Genomic DNA, 20523 nt, shown 5'->3' on the forward strand with positions numbered 1-20523 from the left:
GCAACCTGCTTCGGATTCTGTGTCTCCCTCTCTCCCTCCCCCTAACCTGCTAGTTCTCTCTCTCTCTCTCTCTCTGTCTCTTTCAAAAATAAAATAAACGTTAAAAAAATTTTTAAGTGTGCAGGAAAAAAAAAGTGTGTGAGAAGCAGGACTTATGCCCATTTTATAGATGAAGAAAATAATGACAAGGTTAAGAAATTTACACAAAGTTCTAAGCCAGTACATAATGGAAATAAAACTCAAATCCAGTCTCCCGACTCTGTTGGCATTTCTCCCATGCCAAGGGTCAGACTTAGAGTATACCTGATTCAGCAGTTCTTCGCTGCGTCCTGTACCATTTTGTCCCATACCACAGCTCAGCACTCATCCATGCTGCCATGGAAAAACAGCATTCTTTTATTGAGCGTTTATTTTGTGTCAGGTACTTTACACGTTATCTCCAATCCTTTACAACAATCCAGATAAGGACACTGAGGATCAAAGAAGTTAAACACTTGCCCAAACTCAAACAGCCTGCAAATGATAGAGCCAGGATTCAAACCCAGCTTTCCTCACAAGGATACTGTCCCTTTTTATCTCTTGAATATTCCTTAATGCTTACTGAACACTTACAATGAGTCAGGTATTACTCTAAATTCTTCACACAGATTATCTCATTTAATTCTCACAAGACTCTGTCTCCTCCAGCCATCCAAGATGCTGAAAGGAAAGAAGGCTAAGGGGGAAGAAGGTGGCCCTGGCCCCTGCTGTTGTGAAGAAGGGGAGGGCAAGAAGGTGGTCCCCTGTTTGAGAAAAGGTCCAAGGGTTTTGGCACCAGACAGGGTTTTGGCACCAGACAGGACATCCAGCCCCAAGGAGACCTCGCCTGCTTTGTCAAATGGTCCTGCTACATCAGGTGCAGAGGCAAAGGGCTATTAAATCTTAACATCTAAAAGTGCCTCCTGAGATTAACCAGTTCACTCACGCCTTGGACCGCCTGACAGCTATGCAGCTGTTGAAGCTGGCTCACAAATACAGACCAGAGACAAAGCAAGAGAAGCAGCAGAGGCTGTTGGCCTGGGCTGAGAAGAAAGCTGCAGACAAAGGGGACAACCCTCACTAAGAGACCGCCTGTCCTTCAAGCTGGGGTTAATAATGTCACCACCTTGGGGGTGCCTGGATGGCTCAGTTGGTTAAGCGTTGGACTTCGGCTCAGGCTATGATCTCAGGGTTGCTGAGTTTCAGCCCCACGTCAGGCTCTGTATTAATAGCTAAGAGCCTGGAGCCTGCTTTGGATTCTGTGCCTCCCCCTCTCTCTGGTCCTCCCCTCTTGCACTCTGTCTCTCTCAAAAATGAATAAAAACATTGAATAAAATAATAACGTCACCACCTTGGTGGAAAACAAGCTGGTGGTGATTGCACATGATGTGATTTCCATTGAGCTGGTCTTCTTCCTGCCAGCCCTGTGTTCAACGACGGGGTTTCCCTACTGCATTATCAAGGGGAAGGCCAGCCTTGGCTGAGGCGTCTGGTCTACAGGAAGGGCTGCACCACTGTCATCTTCACACCAGTTAACTTGGAAGACTAAGGAGCTCTAGCTGAACTGGTGGAAGCCATCAAGACCAATTACAAAGACAGATAGGATGAGATCCACTGCCACTAGGGAAGTAACATCCTGGGTCCTAAGTCAGTGGCTTGCATTGCCAAGTCGGAAAAGGCAAAGGCTAAAGAATTGGCCACCAAACTGGGCTAAGTGGACGCTGTTGAATTTTCTGTACATAAAAGTACTAAAAAGTTCTCTTCTAACCAGTGTCAAAAATAATAATAATAGGGGGCGCCTGGATGGCTCAGTTGGTTAGATGTCTGACTCTTGATTTCAGCTTATGTAACGATCTCATGGTTTATGGGATCAAGCCCCACGTCAGGTCCTGTGCTGATGGCTCAGAGCCTGCTTGGGATTCTTTCTCTCTCTCTGCCTCTCACTCTGCCCCTCCTCTGCCCATGCCATGTGCACACTGTCTCTCAAAATAAATACATAATCTTAAAAAAAATCCTCACAAGACTTCTGTGAAATAGGATCCCTAATAATCTCTTTTACAAGGTACAAAGAGGAAAACTATTCCACCACACGTGTCAGGGCTAGAGAGTAGCAAAGCCAGGATTCGAACAAAGGCCACTCAACTTCAGAAGCTGTACCCTTGAGCCCTGCATTACAGAATACTCACTCTTGCTCATTGCCGCTTCCTCTCTAATGGCTTTCTGGTAGAATCTTTATAAAGCTCACATATTTTAAAACTTTGCACGCCTGGAAGGATGTAAGTCAAATTGTATTTTTAAAATTTTGTTATAAAAACGTATTTTTATAAAGGCACATTCTTAATTTTAAAATAGTCAAAATCTTGCCTGGAATTATTGTTCTATTGTGGCAGCTTCTGGGGATCTTCAACATGGACCACCGAAGCGAAGCGCAGCAAAGACAAACACATGCAGATTCTTTAGAAATACGAGATCAGATGAATTAAACTGCATAAGAAGGGCACCTGAGTGGCTCAGGCAATTAAGAGACTGACTTTGGCTCCGGTCATGATCTCACGGCTAGTGAGTTTGAGCCCCGCGTCGGGCTCTGTGGTGACAGCTTAGAGCCTGGAGACTGCTTCAGTTTCTGTCTCCCTCTCTCTCTGCCCCTCCCCTGCTCATGTTCTCTTTCTCAAAAATATATAAAACACTTAAAAATTTAACAAAAAAAATCTCCCTATTACAGGCACCTGAGTGGTTCTGTCAGTTGAGCATCTGCCTTTGGCTCAGGTCATGATCTGTCATGTGTTCAAGCCCCGCATTGGATTCTGTGTCTCCCTTTCTCTCTCTGCCCTCTGCAGCTCATGCTTTGTCTCTCAGAAATAAGTAAACATTTTAAAAACTAGAAAAGGGGCGCCTGGGTGGCTCAGTCGGTTGAACGTCTGACTTCGGTTCAGGTCATGATCTCTCAGTCCGTGGGTTCGAGCCCCGCGTCGGGGTCTGTGCTGATGGCTAGCTCAGAGCCTGGAGCCTGTTTCAGATTCTGTGTCTCCCTCTCTCTCTGCCCCTCCCCTGCTCACACTGCCTCTCTCTCTCTCTCTCAGAAATAAATATTTGAAAATAAAAAGCAGGGATTTAGAAGTTAGGCTGACCTTGACTCCCATTTTGACCATTTACTAGCTGGGTGGCTCTGGGCAAGTAACTTGAACTCTCCTAAGCCTCAATTATCTGATCTCTCAATTGGCAGGAACATTTGTTTCAAAAGGTTGTGAAGTTAGATAATACATTAATAATATTAAAACTATATAATCTAAGTGCCTATACATCTGGAGTACTCAATAATACTTATGCATTATTATTAGCAATAACAGAGGACACACATTTTTTTTAATGCTTTGCAGTTCCATTTTTTTTTAATAGTTTATTGTCAAATTAGTTTCCACATAACACCCAGTGCTCATCCCCACAAGTGTCCTCCTCCATGCCCATCCCCCCCTCCCCCCACATCCATCAGTCCTCAGTTTTTGTCAGCATTCAAGAGTCTCTNGCAGTTCCATTTTTTAACCAGAAGTGTCTCAGAAGAGGGGTCTCTCATTTTCCTTTTTAAAGCCACCTTCCTGCTTTTGTCTGGCAGGTTTTCAGGATCAATTTTCAATATTCTTTTGTTTCTCCCTCTCTCTGACTCCCCAAATTAATTTTTTAAATGTTTTATTTATTTTTGAGAGAGACAGACAGCACGCAGGGGAGGGCAGAGAGAGAGGGAGACAAGGAATCCAAAGCAGGCTCCAGCCTCTGAGCTGTCAGCACAGAGCCCTACGGGGGCTTGAACCCACTAACCCAAGAGATCATGACCTCAGCCAAAGTCGGACGGTTACGGCTTAACCGACTTGGCCCCCCAGACCTCCCCCACTGACTCCCCCAATTAACGATGTCTATGGTTTTGAAATACTTATCCTTTACGTCTTCATTCGCTCATTTCTCACCCATCCAACGCGCATTTTTAGTGTTTTAATGTTTTATTTATTTCCGAGAGAGAGAGAGAGAGAGAGAGAGAGAGAGAGAGAGAGAGAGAGAGAGAANCGCCACCCAACCGACTGAGCCACCCAGGCGGCCCCCAACACGCAGTTTTAAAGTGCCTAATTTCTGGGGCGTCTGGGTGGCTCAGTCGGTTAACCGTCCGACTTTGGCTCAGGTCAAGATCTCGCCATCTGTGCATTCGAGCCCCATATCGGGCTCTGGCATTTCAGAGCCTGGAGCCTGCTTCGGACTCCGGGTCTTCCTCTCTCTCTGCCCCTTCCTCACTCACTCTCTGTCTCTCTCTCAAAAATAAATACATTTTTTAAAAAGTTTCTAATTTCTGCAATGTCCTAAAGAAGCTCAGTCTTCTTCGGCAATATATATAGGAAACGGGGTTCGATTTGAATCTCATCCAAGTAACGAATAATTTCTTGGTATAAGCAAGTGCCATGCAAGGAGACACTGTGTGTGGGGTGGGGGGGACGGGCTATAATGTAATACAAATGCTAGAAAGGCACAGGCAGGGTGCCGTGGGAACACCACCTCGAGAGCCGGCCCCAATTCCGATTCGACCGACTTAGGCCGACTCGCCTCGTCCCCGCGGGAGAAACGTACACCGCGTTTCCCGATCGGAGGGCTAACCGTACGAACCAATACTCGTCAGCCCGCTTTGCCAGCCGTGGTCGCTAGATGCCGCCACAGACGCGTTTACTGAAACCATAGAAAAAAGGGCGACTAGACAGCCCAGCCCGACAGGCTTTACCCAAACCCATTCGGACGCCCCTCGGATCCTCTGTTGCTGGGAGAGACGCCGAGCGCGACTGGAGAAGGTCTCACGAGAGCGGAAGCAAGTCTCGCGAGTTTTGGGGTTTTTTTTTCCCCCCCCTTCTCCTAGCGACTGACAACAAGCCGGGGAGCTCCGAGTGGAAGTCCTAAAAGTGGCCTGGCCTAATATTGGAGTGAGACTCCGGCCGTAGGCTGGGGTTCTTTCCATATAGAGGAGACGGATTCAGAGGGGCTGCAGGTAATTCGCGCTCACCGTGGCAGAAAGAGAAGTCCCTTTCTCCCTCCCAAGAGGAACGTAGGACGACTCCCCTTCCCTCCGACCCCCCCATCTCTTCCCATCTCCGTGACAACCGTTACTTCTCTTCCTTCACGCCACCGGCTATCATTCGGCTTCCTTTACTTCCCCAAGAAACTTCAGTAGGGCCCGATCTGCAAGACAGGGGGTGGAGATGGGGATGAGGCGCTTGGGATTATTGGATGGGACCGAGAGACTGGAGATTACCCTCTCTGCAGGTAAACAAGGGGACTCCAGAGACGGAACTCTTTCTAGAACCTCTACAGTCCCCCCATCTTCCTCCCCCCAACCCCGACACCCCAGCAGCCTTTGGGGAAAGTGACCGAACCTAAGGAGAGAGCTGCCTTCTAAGACGAATACTGTTGTGCCCTTGCGTGTGTATCTTACAGCTTTGGGGAGCTGCTCCCCTAAGTTGGCTGGCGTTTCCCTCCCTGGGTCCTCAGCCAGCCTGCCAGCAGTTCCTAAATAAGGGCTGCGGCAGGATGATTTAACTGCTTGACTTGGACCAAGAAGCCTTAAGGAAAATTTGAATGGGGGCAAGGGTTTCATGGAAAACCGGTGTCTTGGGTAAGGAAGAGGAGCCACTGCTGGTTTGGAGTCAGCTCATATCCTGCGATATGAGCCACGTAATGATGTCTCCTTTTACCTAGACCAAGATTGTTGAAAACCAGAACTACGATGAACGTCTAGAGATTAACGACTCTGAAGAGGTTGCAAGTATTCATACTCCAATCTCCAGACCTGAAGGTAAGAGGAATGAAGAGGAAAGAAACGACTCTCAGAACAAAGAGCAGGATGGATTCATGATTGCCTCCGAGAAGGTCCTATTTTATTATAATAGCACATGTTGGCTTTTAGAGTCCAGTTTGGTGAACACTTGCCCATTGTTTCTGTTTTCTAACTAGTTAAGGGAGGAGAAAACCCAGCCCCCCAGATGTAGAATCTTCCTTCAGCCTGACCAGTGTTTCCTATCTCCAGTGGCTTGATGATACTGCTCTGCTCACAGCCTGCCAGGGATTCATGGTTTGTCTGTGTGTGTGTTTTAACTTCTCAGAACTGTTTTTGCACAGTCTTGAAGATGCTTCAGTAACCTGCCCTTAACTTGCAATCCCAGTCAAAATCCCAGTGAAATATTTGAACAGGCCTTGACACCCTCATTTACTCAACAAACATGTTTTGAATGCCTACTGGGTGTCAGCCTTGTAGGTCTACAGTATTAAAAGAGACATTGACTCTGCCATCCTGATGCTTGTCATCACGGGAGACAGATGACAAACAGATAAACGGACATAATAATGACAAGTGTGGTAAGTGCACCGTTGGAGGCAGAGTTTGATTTTACGGAGAATAACGAGGAGTGAGATCTCGTTTTGATGTGGGGGGTCAGGGAAGACCTGAGGGCGTGGTGACATTTGAGACTGAAAGATGAGAAACATCCAGATACTGGGGATTGGGTTTGGCTCCTGAGCTCGGAATTGAGGATGACATCTGGGGTTGCAGTAAATATACCTAACATTAAATTTACCATTTTAGGGGCACCTGGGTGGCTCAGTTGGTTAAGTATCTGACTTCAACTCAGGTCATGATCTCACAGTTTTTGAGTTCGAGCCCCGCATCAGGCTCTGTGCTGACAGCTCAGGGCCTGGAACCTGCTTCGGATTCTGGGTCTCCTTCTCTCTCTGACCCTCCCTTGCTTGTGCTCTGTTTCTGTCTCTCAAAAATAAATAAAATATTAAAAAACGTTTACCATTTTAATAATTTTTTTTTTCCCATTTTAATCATTTTTGAGGGTACGATTCAGTGGCATTAAGTGCCTTCATACTGTTGTGTAACTATCTCTACTGTCTATTTCGAGAGTCTCTTCATCATCCTGAACAGAAACTACTCGTTAAATAATAACTCGCCATTTCCCTCTTCCTGGCAGCCCCTGGTAAGCTCTGTCCTACTTGGTCTCTATGATGTCACCTCTTCTGGGCTCCCCAAAAGTGGAATCATACAATATTTGTCCTTTTGTGTGGGGCTAATTGCACTTAGCATAATGGTTTCCAGGCTGTAGCCTGGGTGAGTTTCCTTCCTTTTTCTAGCTGAATGACATCCTATTGTAAGTATAACCACATTTTGTTTATCCACTTGTCTGTTGACAAACACTTGGTTTTTTTTTCCCCTTTTGGCTGTTGTAACTCTGCTGCTATGAACATGGGTGTCCAAGTATCTGTTTGGGTCCCCACATTCAATCTTTTGTGGATATATATACCTAGATAAGGTTTTTGACTAGACCATGCTTATAATCCTGCCAGTTACTGACATTACAATTTGTTTTCAGTTTGGGCCATGTAGTAGGGTGTTTAATTGGCATTAATTTGATTTACATTTTTTTAATGTTTATTTTTGAGAGAGAGAGAGAGAGAGACAGAGTGCAACAGGGGAGGGGCAGAGACAGAGAGGGAGACACAGAATGCAAAGCAGACTCCAGGCTCTGAGCTGTCAGCACAGAGATCATGAGATCAGAGATCATGATCTTAGCCGAAGTTGGACACTTAACCGAGGGAGCCACCCAGGCGCCCCTGGCATTAATTTGATTTAGAAATTATTGAACATGCTTTTCATGCCAGTTATTATCTTCTATCTGATTATGCTTTTAATTGTTCAGAATATTTTTATTGCTTTTATGGACACTGATTCAGATTCATATTTGTGACTGTTACTTGCCGGGAGCTGGGTCAGCTCCTTTCACTTGAGCTTTGTCATTTGATCCTTGCAACTGTTTGGAGTGATCAATATCACTGCCTTCCTTCAGACATGGAAATACTGAGACTCCGGCTGAGTCCCAACTCATAGAGCTGCTCTTCACTCCCGGCCTTCTGACTATCAATCCAGTACTCTTGTTGCTTTGCCATTTACTAACCTCACTTTACCAGTGTGTAAACTAAGGACAGATTTTATATAATTTATGAAATGGCAGATAATCCACTAGTATAATATTTAACCTGATGGCTTCTGCACGGTCATGCCGAATATGTATGTCCTGAACTGAGGTGACAGAGCCATGACTAGAATTCAGTTGTCTGCCTTTAGCCATAAACAGAGCGTAACCTATCATAAACCAAAAATATTTGTCTTTAAAAATCATCTCACCTTAACCTAAAAGGAAAACTTTTCTTTTAAGGACTTCTTGGTTCTGCCCAGCCTCCTGACAAGATTATGGCCGACAACAGCAGTGACGAGTATGAGGAGGAAAATAACAAGGTGTGGTATGACCCACAGCTTCTCGGGGACATTCTTGCTTTGAGTTGTTACTAGTTAATCTGGAGTGATAGTAAGTCTATAGTAAAGATGTCTTTTTTTCTTTTTAGTGTTACTTTTTTTTTTATAGTTAAAAAAAATTTTTTTTTATTTTTGAGAGAGAGATAGAGACAGTATGAGCAGGGGAGGGTCAGAGAGAGAGGGAGACACAGAACCCGAAGACAGGCTCCAGGCTCTGAGCTGTCAGCACAGAGCCCGACACAGGGATCAAACCCACAAACTGTGAGATCATGATCTGAGCCGAAGTCGGACGCTTAACTGACTAAGCCACTCAGGCGCCCCAAGTTTTACTTATTTTGAGAGAGAGAGAGAGCACGAGAGCGCATGTGCACAGACATTGGTGGGAGGGACAGAGAGAGAGAGAGAGAGACACAGAATCGGAGGCAGGACTCGGGCTCTGAGCTGTCAGCACAGAGCCCAACAGGACTCCAGGAGAAAAATCGAATGTGGTTATAGAAAGTGAGGACCCAGTGTAGCTGAGCAGGAGCAGATGACGGTCCCTTGGGGCGTTTCTGGGGAGAGCCACCCTCTCTTTCTGGTCATTTGGTGCCAGGCGGGAGGGTACGAGTGGGAGCACTAGGAGGGAATGGGGCATAGGTACACTGACCTTCTCTCTATGTGGCTCTTTCTGTGCCCACCCTGTCCTTTCTCAGGAGAAGAAGAAGCCCTTGCAGCTGACACCTCAGCAGGGCTTTAGTGAAAATGATGATGATGATGACGACGACTCCTCTGAGACAGATTCCGATGAAGATGATGATGATGAAGAGCACGGCGCCCCCCTGGAAGGGTGAGGAGAGCCCCCCCGCCTCGCCGAGGACACCCAAGCAGGGGGGGAAACCCCTCCTTCCAAACACATCAGTTAGGCGTGAAATTCTAGCATCTCCTTTGATCTCCCCTGCTTAGGATTTTCAGACGTCTCAGAGGCCAGCGTAAAGCGCTTTCCTTCTCTTCCGGCCACACTGCCTCCCTGGGTCCCATGACGTCACTTGCGTCATCGGAAGTATTCGTGGGCTCCGTGGTTTCACAAGGATTTGCTGAGTAAATCTAAAAGGCAGTCTCTGCCTTCAAAGAGCTTTCATGTTGGGAAAGAGGAAATAACATTTATATACATACCCAAGCAATGCTATTTAGCAAGGAAAACATATGTGCACAGGACAGTTTCTAGTTAGGCTCAGGTCTTTGTTGGATGTTGTGAGCGCTACACTGAGGCACATGTTCCTGGCTGATGTTTAAGTAAAAAATCTCCTGGGGCGCCTCGGCGGCTCACTTGGTTTGAGTGTCTGACTCTTGATTTCAGCTCAGGTCATGATCCCAGCATCGTGGGATCAGTCCCCTGGTGGGACTCCACACTGAGCATAGAGCCTGCTCAGTTCTCTCTATCCCTCCCTCTGCCTCTCTCCCCACTCCCTTCTGTCTCAAAACAAAACAAAACAAACAAACAAAACACTCACCCTGTTCCAGCCCTTGGGATGGATTAGGCATGACCTACCCCTATAGGTTTTAATCGAAGTGGATTGATTCTAAGGCCCATCCATTTCACATACCATGACTGGTTAAATAATGATGGTGTAGCCAATCAGTGGACTTCCATCTGGCCATTGAAAAGTATAAGGCAGCACTCTATGCACCATAAAGAACAATCTCCAAGAGACAGTGTTAAATTTTTTTTTTTAACGTTTATTTATTTTTGAGAGAGAGAGCAAGACCATGAGCAGGGGAGGGGCGGAGAGAGGGATGCAGAGGACCTGAAGCTGTCAGCACAGACACTTAACCGACTGAGCAAGTGCCCGTAGACAGTGTTAAATTTTAAAAAGATATAGAAGAGGGGCGCCTGGGTGGCTCAGTCAGTTGAGCGTCCTACTTTGGCTCAGGTCATGATCCGCTCATGGGTTCAAGCCCCGCATTGGGCTCTGTGCTGATGCTCAGAGCCGGGAGCCTGCTTTGGATTCTGTGTTTCCCTCTCTCTACCACTCCTCTGCTCATGCTCTGTCTCTCTCTCTCTCTCTTTCTCAATAATAAATAAACGTTAAAAAATTTAAAAAATTTAAACATAAGAAGGTATAGAAGAGCGTTTACGCTGTGCTACCGTGGTGTAAAACAAAAATTGCACAGGCTATCTCTAGGGGACATTAGATACTGATCCTAGTGATTACTTTGGGGAGGGGGATGTGGGCAAGGGCACAGGGTGGGAGTGAGCCATAACTTTTCACCATACATTTTGTACCTTTCCTTTCATATCATCTGTGTGTATCACTTATTAAATAAAGCAGTTTAATTAAAAAGTTACCTGTGGGGGCGCCTGGGTGGCTTAGTCGGTTAAGCGTCCGACTTTCGCTTAGGTCATGATCTCGTGGTTGGTGGGTTCGAGCCCCGCGTCGGGCTCTGTGCTGACTGCCAGCTCGGAGCCTGGAGCCTGTTTCAGAGTCTGTATCTCCCTCTCTCTCTGACCCCCCCCTGCTCACGCTGTCTCTCTCTCTCCTAGAAATAAATAAAAATTAAAAAAAAAAAAAGTTACCTGTGGATTATCCACCCACAGGTGGACACTAAGTAGATGAGGCAAAGGTTTAATCCCAGACTGACTCTTCATGTTTCCCAGTTTACTTCATGATCCCATCCTGCTTTCATAAAGTATATAATCGGGGGGAATGGAAACTTCAAGTCAATGATATATCTAATTTGGGGCACCTGGGTGGCCCAGTTGGCTGAGCACCTGAGTCTTGATTTCGGCTCAGGTCATGATGTCACAATTGGTGAGATGGAGCCCCACATCAGCCCGTGCTGTCAGCGCGAAGGCTGCTTGAGATTCTCTCCCTCCCTCTCTTTCTGCCCCTCCCTCTCATATTCTCTCTCAAAATAAATAAATGAACATTAAAAATAAGGAGATATTTAGGTTTTTTGCTAAGCTACCTTCCCCAGAACTTTGTCAAGTTCTTGTTAGTTCAAGCCCCACATTGGGTGTAGAGCTTACTTAAAAATTAAAGATGATAATAACTATAAAACATTCAAATTGACATACGTAACCATCTCTCAATATTGGATATTTTGTTTCTAATTTTTTACCTGTATAAATAACACTGTTAAGGGGCACCTGGGTGGCTCAGTCGGTTAAGTATCCGGGTTCGGCTCAGGTCATGATCCCACGGTTTGTGAGTTCGAGCCCCACATTGGACTGCACTGACAGTGTGGAGCCTGTTTTGGATCCTCTGTCTTCCCCTCTCTCTCTGACCCTCTCCTGCTCATACTCTCTCTCTTTCTCTCTCAAAAGTAAACATTAAAAAAAATTTTTTTTAATTCTTAAAAAAATAAACACTGTTAAAAACATCTTTTTTTTTTTTTTTTCATTAAGGAGGCTCCAGGCCCAGCGTGGAACCCAAGAGGGGGGTTGAACTCATAGAGATCAAGACCTGAGCTGAGATCAGGGATCAGAAGATTGACTGAGCCACTCGGGCGCCCCACTGTTAAAAGCATCTTTGTAAAAATTCCTGTTTTTCTTGGGGAAAATTATTTTCACATCAGAAATTGAAATCTCATATTGTCAGTTATACCTGAATTTAAAAAAATTGCAATCTCATACCATATTTTCTCTCCATCCCTTTCATTCAAAAAAGGGAAACAAAATTAATGCTGCACTCTAAAGTGTTTAAAAGTTGTTTTCCACTTTCTGCAGCTCTTTTCCTTTTCACTGGCAGAGGTAACCAAGCTAATTATAATCCATTCTAAACTTGCCTTGTGAACCTCCCAGGACCAGGAAAGGCAGTTGTGGGCGCAGCAGAAACGAGGTTCAGCGACATGGGGTCAGCGGTTGGTGAGGAGGGCTGAACCGGGGCTCAGCCACATCTGCCCTTCGCTGTCACCTTGAACTATCTTTTCCTTTCCACAGGGCCTATGATCCTGCAGATTATGAACATTTGCCAGTGTCGGCTGAGATTAAGGAACTCTTCCAGTATATCAGCAGGTGAGCACCAGGCCCTTCCCCCATGACCTCCCCACCCGTTTCCTACCTCTAGTCTGAAACGGGCCATTCGCCTTAGATTTTTTAACCTGAACAGTAAAGTTCGTTTCTCTGACCTCGTCCACGTAACCGTGGCAATATCTCCTAGGTACACCCCTCAGTTGATCGACCTGGACCACAAACTGAAACCTTTCATTCCTGATTTTATCCCTGCTGTTGGGGATATTGACGCATTCCTAAAGGTACAGTTGAAACATCCTAAAAATGACTCCTTAGGTGTTTCTTCTGACCCCTGTATTACTCTTAACAACTGCACTAATTTCTGACTAGCACTGGCTACCTTGATATATATTCGTCATTTCACTGGCATTCTTAATCTTGCTCTCCAAAGTCTATTCATTGTATTAGGTAATACTTGATTCTATCATTATATGTTAAAAATTTGTCATTTATTTGCCTCCTAATTATCACTTTTATATTTAAGATACTATAGATCATGTGTTTTTTAGTAGATCATATTTTAGTACAGCATGATATGCAAGCATGCTTTTTAATACTAGTAATAATGATGTACTAGAAGCGTTCTTCCTCTTCAGCTGTTTGGAAACAACAGATTTGGCCTTTTTTTTGTCCCCCCCCCCCCAGTTTTTTCTTCTTTCTTCCTTTCTCCCTTTCTCTTAACCAGGTCCCACGTCCTGATGGAAAACCTGACAACCTTGGCCTGTTGGTATTGGATGAGCCTTCTACAAAGCAGTCAGACCCTACAGTGCTCTCTCTCTGGTTAACTGAGAATTCCAAACAGCACAACGTCACAGTAAGATACCAGCCTTGCCCAGGCTCCGGCTGGAGAGGGCCAGAGGCCCCTGGTATCTGTGCAGTTGACTTACTGTCTTCTCAAAAGGGATGGCTATGGTTCAGGCCAGCCCTTGTTTTCAAAAAGTTTTATTGAGATATAATTTACTTACCTTGAAACTCGCCCTTTCAGATTGTACAGGTCAGTGATTTTTAGTGTATCCACAGAGGTGTGCAAACATGACTGCTATCTAATTTAAAAACACACCTTGGGGCACCTGGGTGGCTCAGTCAGTTAAGCATCTGAGTTCAGCTTAGGTCATGATCTTGCCGTTCAAGCTCACATCAGGCTCTGTGCTGACAGCTCAGAGCCTGGAGTCTGCTTCAGATTCTGTGTCTCCCTTTCTCCCTCTCTCTCTCTCAAAAATAAATAAACTTAAAAACAACAACAACCCAAAAAACAAAGTAGCTGAAGCATTTTACTAATCCACCATCAATGAATGAGAGTTTCAGTTTCTCCACATCCTCACCCGCACTTGTTACTGTCTGTCTTTTTAATTCTAGCCATCCTAGGGGTGCCTGGGGGGATCAGTTTCTTAGGCGCCCGACTTTGGCTCAGAGCATGATCTCAGTTCGTGGGTCGGAGCCCTGCATCCAGCCCCACACTGACAGTGTGGGGCCTGCTTGGGATTCTCTCTCTCCCTCACTCTGCCCCTCCCCTGCATGCACACTCACAATAAACAAACAAACAGACTTACAAAAAGGAATTGTAGCCATCCTAGTGGTGTGAAATGCCATCTCACTGTGGTCAGTCCTGTCCTCTTCACCCGCCCCCTTCCGATGGCTCCAGAAAATGCTACCAGTTTTCCTCTAGTCTTCACGTGGCTGCCGTCAGGGTACCCTATTCACCAGCTGCCTGCTGTTTAAGAAACAGCAGCGTGTGATGAGCCTTCCTGTTAAAATAAGAGAGCTAGTTAATGCCGTCAGCCAGGGTTTCCCCTTCTTTTTCTAGCAACATATGAAAGTAAAGAGCCTAGAAGATGCAGAGAAGAATCCCAAAGCCATCGACACATGGATTGAGAGCATCTCGGAATTACACCGTTCTAAGCCCCCTGCGACTGTGCACTATACCAGGTAAGAAATACACGCTCTTCACCACAGGGGCCGCTGGTGACCTTCCCCACCTGCGGATCCGTTGCTTCTGAGAAGAGGGCCCACAGGCCGAGGACACAAGCCAGGTCCTGTGGATGTGGCCAGCCTCTGAGACTGCAGACCGAAGGACTGTGATTTATCTGGTATTGCTTAGCCATTCCTCCAGACCCCAGAGCCTGGCTAACTCTGCCCAGTCTGTGTTCTCCTGAAATCCTCGTGTGGCAGACTCACCACCTCCCTTCATCCTAGAATCCCGTGACCCAGAGGTTGCTGGTGTTACCAGCTGGTTATCTGTCCTCGTTTCCTGTTCATATTTACCTCTGTCTTTGTAGACCCATGCCTGATATTGACATGCTGATGCAGGAATGGTCCCCAGAATTTGAAGAGCTTTTGGGCAAGGTAAGTGGAGGGAGCAGGGGCCATGAAAGTTGGCATTCACTCAAGCGCCCAGTGTTTGCTCTCTTCCTGTATTTTTTAAGTTTTTTTTTCTTTAAATATACATATATTTTAGAAAGCATGAGAGTGCAAGTGGGGGAAGGCCAGAGGGAGAAGGAGAGAGAATCTCAAGCAGGCTCTATGCCCAGTGCAGAACCTGACATGGGACTTGATCTCACAACCGTGAGTCGGACACTTAACCAACTGAGCCACCCAGGTGCCCCTAAAGATTTTATTTTTAAGTAAACCCTACACCTAACATGAGGTTTAAACTTACAACCACTTAAGGGCACCTTGGGTGGCTCAGTCAGTTAAGCGTCTGACTTTAGCTCAGGTCATAATATCACGGTTTGTGGGTTCGAGCCCCACATCAGGCTCTGTGCTGACAGCTCAGAGCCTGGAGCCTGCTTCAGATCTGTCTCCTTCTCTCTCTTTGCCTCTCCCCTGCTTGTGGTCTGTCTGTCTCTCAAAACTAAATAAAGATTTAAAAAAAATTTTTTCAAACTTAAAACCCCACAGCTAAGAGTTGCACACTTTACCAACTGAGCCACCGAGGCACCTCTCACTGTCCTGATTTCTAACAGTATGGATCATGCTTGCCTATTTTGTGTGCTGTCCAACTCTAATCACACTCTTTTGTGTCTTACTTATTTTGCTTTTAAGAAATTTAAAAGTTGGGGCACCTGGGTGGCTCAGTCAGTTGAGTGTCCAACTTCGGCTCAGGTCATGATCCCATGGTTTGCTATGCTGACAGCTCAGAGCCTGGAGTCTGCTTAGGATTCTGTGTCTCCCTCTCTCTCTCTGCCCCTCTCCTGCTCATGCTCTTTCTCTCAAAAATAAAGAAAGCATTAAAAATTTAAAAAAAAAAACAAAAAAAACTTCAAAGTCATATGGGGAAAATGTGACATTTTAGTTTGGGAAATAAAAAGTTCTCAGTACCAGTACTTACCATTAAACAAAGTTAAAGAGTGACAGACTGAAAAAAAAATTATATATTGGATTACTATCCAAGCAAAGAGCTCTTCGATATGAAGAAAAGGAAACTGAGCAAATGCAGTTTACATCCTTGGCCATCATATTTAAAATTGCCACACCAGGGGCGCCTGGGTGGCTCAATCAGTTAAGCGGACTTCAGCTCAGGTCATGATCACACAGTTCGTGGGTTCGAGCCCCGTGTCGGCCTCTGTGCTGATGGCTAGCCCAGAGCCTGGAGCCTGTTTCAGATTCTGTATCTCCCTCTTTCTGACCCTCCCCTGCTCATGCTGTCTCCCTCTCTCTCAGAAATAAATAAAAAACATTAAAAAAAAGAGAAAGTTATAAAATTGCCACACCAGCCACACAGTTTTCCTCACTCCCTTGCCCTGCTTTTTCTCTGTAGTTCCTACCTTCTGACACACTCTATACCTTACTTATTTTGGTTTTTGTTTCTTCCTATCAAAACATAAGCTCTGTGAGGACAGAGGTTTTTGATATATGTTTATTTTATTGAGGAATTGTGGTAAAAGCAAAGAATTTGAAAACAATCTCTAGGGGCACCTAGGTGGTTCAGTGGGCTAAGCATCTGACTTCGGCTCAGGTCATGATCTCACGGTTCGTGGGTTCGAGCCCCGTGTCGGGTTCTGTGCTGACAGCTCGGAGCCTGGAGCCTGTTTCAGGTTCTGTATCTCCCTCTCTCTCTGACCCTTCCCTGCTCATGCTCTCTCTCTCTCAGAAATAAATAAAACATTTTAAAAAATTAAGAAAAAAAAAACAGTCTCTTTCCTCAAAGCATTTTAAAGCTGTAGCTGAGGAAAATGTCTGCTTAGGGAATTGAATAGTAGTACATTTATTTGGTGAAATACTTACACAGTAGAATATTATTTGGCTTTATTTTGCTCTGATACGGAAAAACATCAATGACATGTTAAGTGAAAACAGGAAATTGCAGAACTACCTACGCTCTGATTTTTGTTAAAAAAAAAAAAAGAACAAAAATTGTTTATGAAGCCAGTGCTTTTTAAACTTACAGTAGGACTTGCTTAGAGCCAAAGCCTATCACCCCATACATCATACCTGTTTTTTCTGTTCCAGTAGTATCCCAGGCCCATTAGGCATTATGACACCAAGTAGCCGTAAACACTTGGCCATAGCCTCGGATGGGCCCCTTCTTCACAAATACACACCGGAGTGTGTTTTACTCACTCAGTTGTTTCCTTGGTCCTGTTCGATCTTCCACTGTGGTTAGTGAGTGTCACCAATCTCATTTTACTGATCAGAGGGACAAAAGCACATTGTATTGTTTGCCAGGGCTTCTGTGACACAGACTGGGCGGCTTAAACAGCAGGAAGTTATTTTCTCACACACCCCTGAGGCGAGAGGTCTGAGGTCACATTGTCAGCAGAGTTGACGTCTTCCGGCGCCTTCTCCTGGCCATCTCCCCTCTGTGTGTGTCTGTGTCCTGATTTGCTCTTAAAAGGACTAGTTACTGGGTCAGGACTCTCCCTGATGACCTCAGTTTAGGTTCATTATGTTTCCTGAGACCGCGTCTCCAGTGCAGGCTTGCTCTGGGGCACCGCGTGTTAGGACTTCCATGTGTGGACATCGGGGGAGCACAGTTCACCCCTTGGGAGGACTTCTCGTGACATGCCTCATGCGGGGAGCTCCCTTCCTTCAGAGACAGGAAGGGGTGCTGGCCCCGCTGAAGCTTCCGCCTTCCAACTCTGGCCATTCCCACGCCCCTCCTAGGTGAGCCTGCCCACAGCAGAGATCGACTGCAGCCTGGCAGAGTACATTGACATGATCTGTGGTAAGTTCTGCCGTCCCTTCTGGTTCCCATCTCTGGATGAATACATTGTGGGCTTTTGAGAAGGTTCGTTTGCTCTGGCAAGACAGCCTCTTGAGTCCCGGCCTTCACTTTAAGCCAGTTTGCCATTGGGCAGCATCGAAGGTGCGATTTGGGCTCGGGTGGCTCCCTGCCAGGTGATTAACCCCCAGAGGCCTAGTAGCACGTCCCGGCTGGGAGGGGCCGGGCCGAACAGGAATGCCCCATAACCCCCGCTTCTGTTCGGGTCTGCTCACGGGAGCTCTTGATTTCAGCCATCCTGGACATCCCTGTCTACAAGAGTCGGATTCAGTCCCTGCACCTGCTCTTCTCCCTCTACTCAGAGTTCAAGAACTCACAGGTGAGGCCAGCGTTAGAGAGCCAGGGCCGCTACAGTCTCCGCTCTTCTGAGTCGGCTGTGACTTGTCCTTTGACAAGGGAAGAGGTCTCCGCCGCAGTTACCGTCACCCTTGCCTGTCATTCAGAGAGCAGCAAGCAGCGGGGCCGGGGCTTTCACAGGAAGGGAGGCGGACCGGCGGTGGGCCTCTGGCGTGGCCGGGCCTGCAGGGGTCCCCTAGGGACACCCTTCTTGTGGGAGAACCACGTGGCCTAAGGGATGGAAGCAGGACAGAAGGAAGAGAGGGGTTCATCTTTGAAGGAGGCAGGGCAAATTTCTCGCTGTGTTACATACAGAACCCAGGAATTGTTCTGAAAGTGGGACCTGGAAAAAAGCGGAGCTTTAAGAGGTTAGTTCTTGCTCAGAAATAGCAGCCAGCGTGCCACAAACTCCATGTGCCCCTCCTCTCTCCTCACAGCACTTTAAAGCTCTCGCTGAAGGCAAGAAAGCATTCACCCCTCCGTCCAACTCCGCCTCTCAAGCCGGAGATGCAGAGACGTTAGCCTTCAACTGAGATGCCCCCTGGGTCACTGTTCCAAGGCTGTGCTGGCTGAAGAGACACGGCCGGCAGCCACGTGGCGGCCCTGCCTGACGCAGGGACGCATGTGCCCTACTGCCCTCTGTGCCAGAAAGTACGGCGCGCCCACCTTAAATGCCTCTCTCAGGTTTTCTTCCCGTCGGAATTCTGCATCGACGCCATGGCGGGGATTTGAGTAGAATAGAAGGATTGGAATGTCCGCGATTCCAGGGTGCTCAGGCTGGGAGGGAAGCTTAAAAGCTGTTCTTTTTGACATAGCGATGGAATTCTTTTCTTTCATTCTTAAAGTTGGTTGGCAAAGATTTTCCAAATAAAATGCTGTATCTTTCAGGTTGTCCTGTGTTCTGTGATACGAAAGAGAAAAGACGGGCTCCTGGGCGGCTCAGTCAAGTTAGGTGTCCAACTCTTGATTTGAGGTCTGATCACGATATCATGGTTTGTGAAATTGAGCTCCACGTCAGGCTCTGCACTGACAGTGTGGAGCTTGCTTGAGATTCTCTCTCTTCCTCTCTCTTGCCCTCCCTGGCTTCCGAGTGGCCCCTCCTCCCCCCCGCCCCAAAATAAGTAAATAAACATTTAAAGAGGAAAAGACAGAGGCGCCTATGTGGCTTAGTCGGTTAAGCATCTGACTTCAGCTCAGGTCATGATCTGAGCCCCATGTCAGGCTCTGTGCTGATAGTTCAGAGTCTGGAGCCCACTTCAGATTCTGTGTCTCCCTCTCTCTCTGCCCCTCCCCCATTTGCATTCTCTCTCTCTCTCTCTCTCTCTCCCAAAATAAACATTAAGAAAAAAAGAAAAAGACTGAGCACCAGGCAGAAATAAGGAACCAGGCCTAGTAATGGCATTAAGTAAATAGCAGTTTCAGCAAATCAGCTTGTGAAATCAAATCGGATCCCAGTCTTCCAGGGCTGGCGGTAGAGGGCGATCATTTTCTTCCAGAACATATTTTTTCTAGGGCTCTCTCCCCAGTGAGTGCTGCCTGCCTTACCTGCCTGTCTAGCTCCAGACCTGTCTGTTTGTGGCCTCAGAGAGCCTAGCTGTCGCACAGTGCAGGTGGGAGGTGGTCGTGCTTTGGACCCGGGGTGGCAGTCGTGGTAGTAGAGATGGGCGGATTCAAGAACTGGATTTGGGGGCTGGGCCAGCCAAGCTGTAGTCAGGAAGTCAGAAAGCACACTAGTTACTTCTGACAGAGGTGCTGAATACGGGAGATGGGTCACAAAGTGCTGGAAGGCCCGCAGAGCAAAAGGGAGAAGGGAAGGCGTGCCGCGGGAAGAAGAGGTTCAAGGGGAGCTGTCCCCTGCAGGGGCCGGAAGCAGAAGGGGTCCTGCAGTGGTCTTGAGGGGCTCGGGGGGTGACACAGCAAGGCACCGGGGTGTGCACACCCTCCCCCCGCTACTACGGCAACTCTGAGCGACGACCGCTGCTTCCTTTCTAGAGCCTTCTGTCTTGCTGGTGCCTCCCGCTGGCAGAGAGCAACAGCTGGCAAGGGACTGTGGGAAGGCGAGCAGCGTAAGACCGAATAGAAGGGAGGGGGTGGGGTGAGAGGCAACAGACGGACAACCGGCGGAGGTACAACCAACAGAACTTGCTGACAGACTGGACGTGGGGGTGGAGGCAAAGGAGTAGGGGTCACACCCAGGCGTCCCGGCCTGAGCAGCTGAAGGGATAGAGGAGGGAAGCATGGACATGGGGGGAGTGGGGGCAGGGACTGACTGGGGGGGGAACTCCAGTAAAACGCTGTCCCGTCAGGGGCGCCCGGGTGGCTCAGTCGGTTGAGCGTCCAACTCAGGTCATGATCTCACGGTTTGTGGGACCAAGCCCTGAATCGGGCTCAGTGCGGAGCCCACCTGGGATTCTCTCTCTCCACGCTCGCTGCCCCTCCCCCACTCGCATGTGCTCTCTTTCTCTCAAAATGAATAAATAATCTTTTAAAAAAATGCTACATCGTCAGCTTAATATATATACGATAAACACATAGGAGGGAAAATGTTTCTGACCGACTCTTAAACCAAGCGTGATGTTCATACTTGAGTTTGAGGAGAAGGAACACTCGTGCTCGGGC

General features: G+C 47.1%; 1 protein-coding gene and 1 pseudogene across 3 annotated transcripts; both read left to right on the forward strand.

Moving 5' to 3' along the window:
* The first annotated feature begins 690 nt into the window (after window positions 1-690).
* LOC144243077 (large ribosomal subunit protein eL8-like) lies at window positions 691-1732 on the forward strand (annotated as a pseudogene).
* Window positions 1733-4766: 3034 nt separating this feature from the next.
* Window positions 4767-18789, forward strand: IFT46 (intraflagellar transport 46). Of its 3 annotated transcripts, none has more exons than XM_077777220.1 (13): window positions 4767-5035; window positions 5743-5839; window positions 8259-8338; window positions 9049-9182; window positions 9299-9433; window positions 12276-12350; window positions 12496-12589; window positions 13033-13161; window positions 14152-14273; window positions 14624-14690; window positions 17451-17511; window positions 17802-17887; window positions 18342-18789. In XM_077777220.1, exons 3-13 carry the CDS (start codon window positions 8294-8296, stop codon window positions 18435-18437), a joined length of 1044 nt encoding a protein of 347 aa, XP_077633346.1. In that variant the 5' UTR covers window positions 4767-5035; window positions 5743-5839; window positions 8259-8293; the 3' UTR covers window positions 18438-18789. The 3 variants fall into 3 exon arrangements, with proteins under 3 accessions (XP_077633346.1, XP_077633330.1, XP_077633338.1); XM_077777204.1 differs by lacking the exon at window positions 4767-5035 and adding an exon at window positions 5237-5310; XM_077777212.1 differs by lacking the exons at window positions 4767-5035; window positions 9299-9433 and adding an exon at window positions 5245-5310.
* Window positions 18790-20523: the final 1734 nt, after the last annotated feature.

This window comes from Crocuta crocuta, unplaced genomic scaffold (assembly GCF_008692635.1).
Source record: "Crocuta crocuta isolate KB4526 unplaced genomic scaffold, BGI_CrCroc_1.0 scaffold271, whole genome shotgun sequence".
Taxonomy (NCBI): Eukaryota; Metazoa; Chordata; class Mammalia; order Carnivora; family Hyaenidae; genus Crocuta; species Crocuta crocuta.

What these genes read in the sequence shown, in the direction of transcription:
- IFT46 (XM_077777204.1), top strand. Translation starts at nt 5,275, where the DNA reads ATGGGACCGAGAGACTGGAGATTACCCTCTCTGCAG. An exon ending in CACGGCGCCCCCCTGGAAGG is followed by an intron (nt 9,183 to 9,298) that starts GTGAGGAGAGCC and finishes TCCCCTGCTTAG; the next exon opens with GATTTTCAGACGTCTCAGAG. An exon ending in GCGACTGTGCACTATACCAG is followed by an intron (nt 14,274 to 14,623) that starts GTAAGAAATACA and finishes CTGTCTTTGTAG; the next exon opens with ACCCATGCCTGATATTGACA.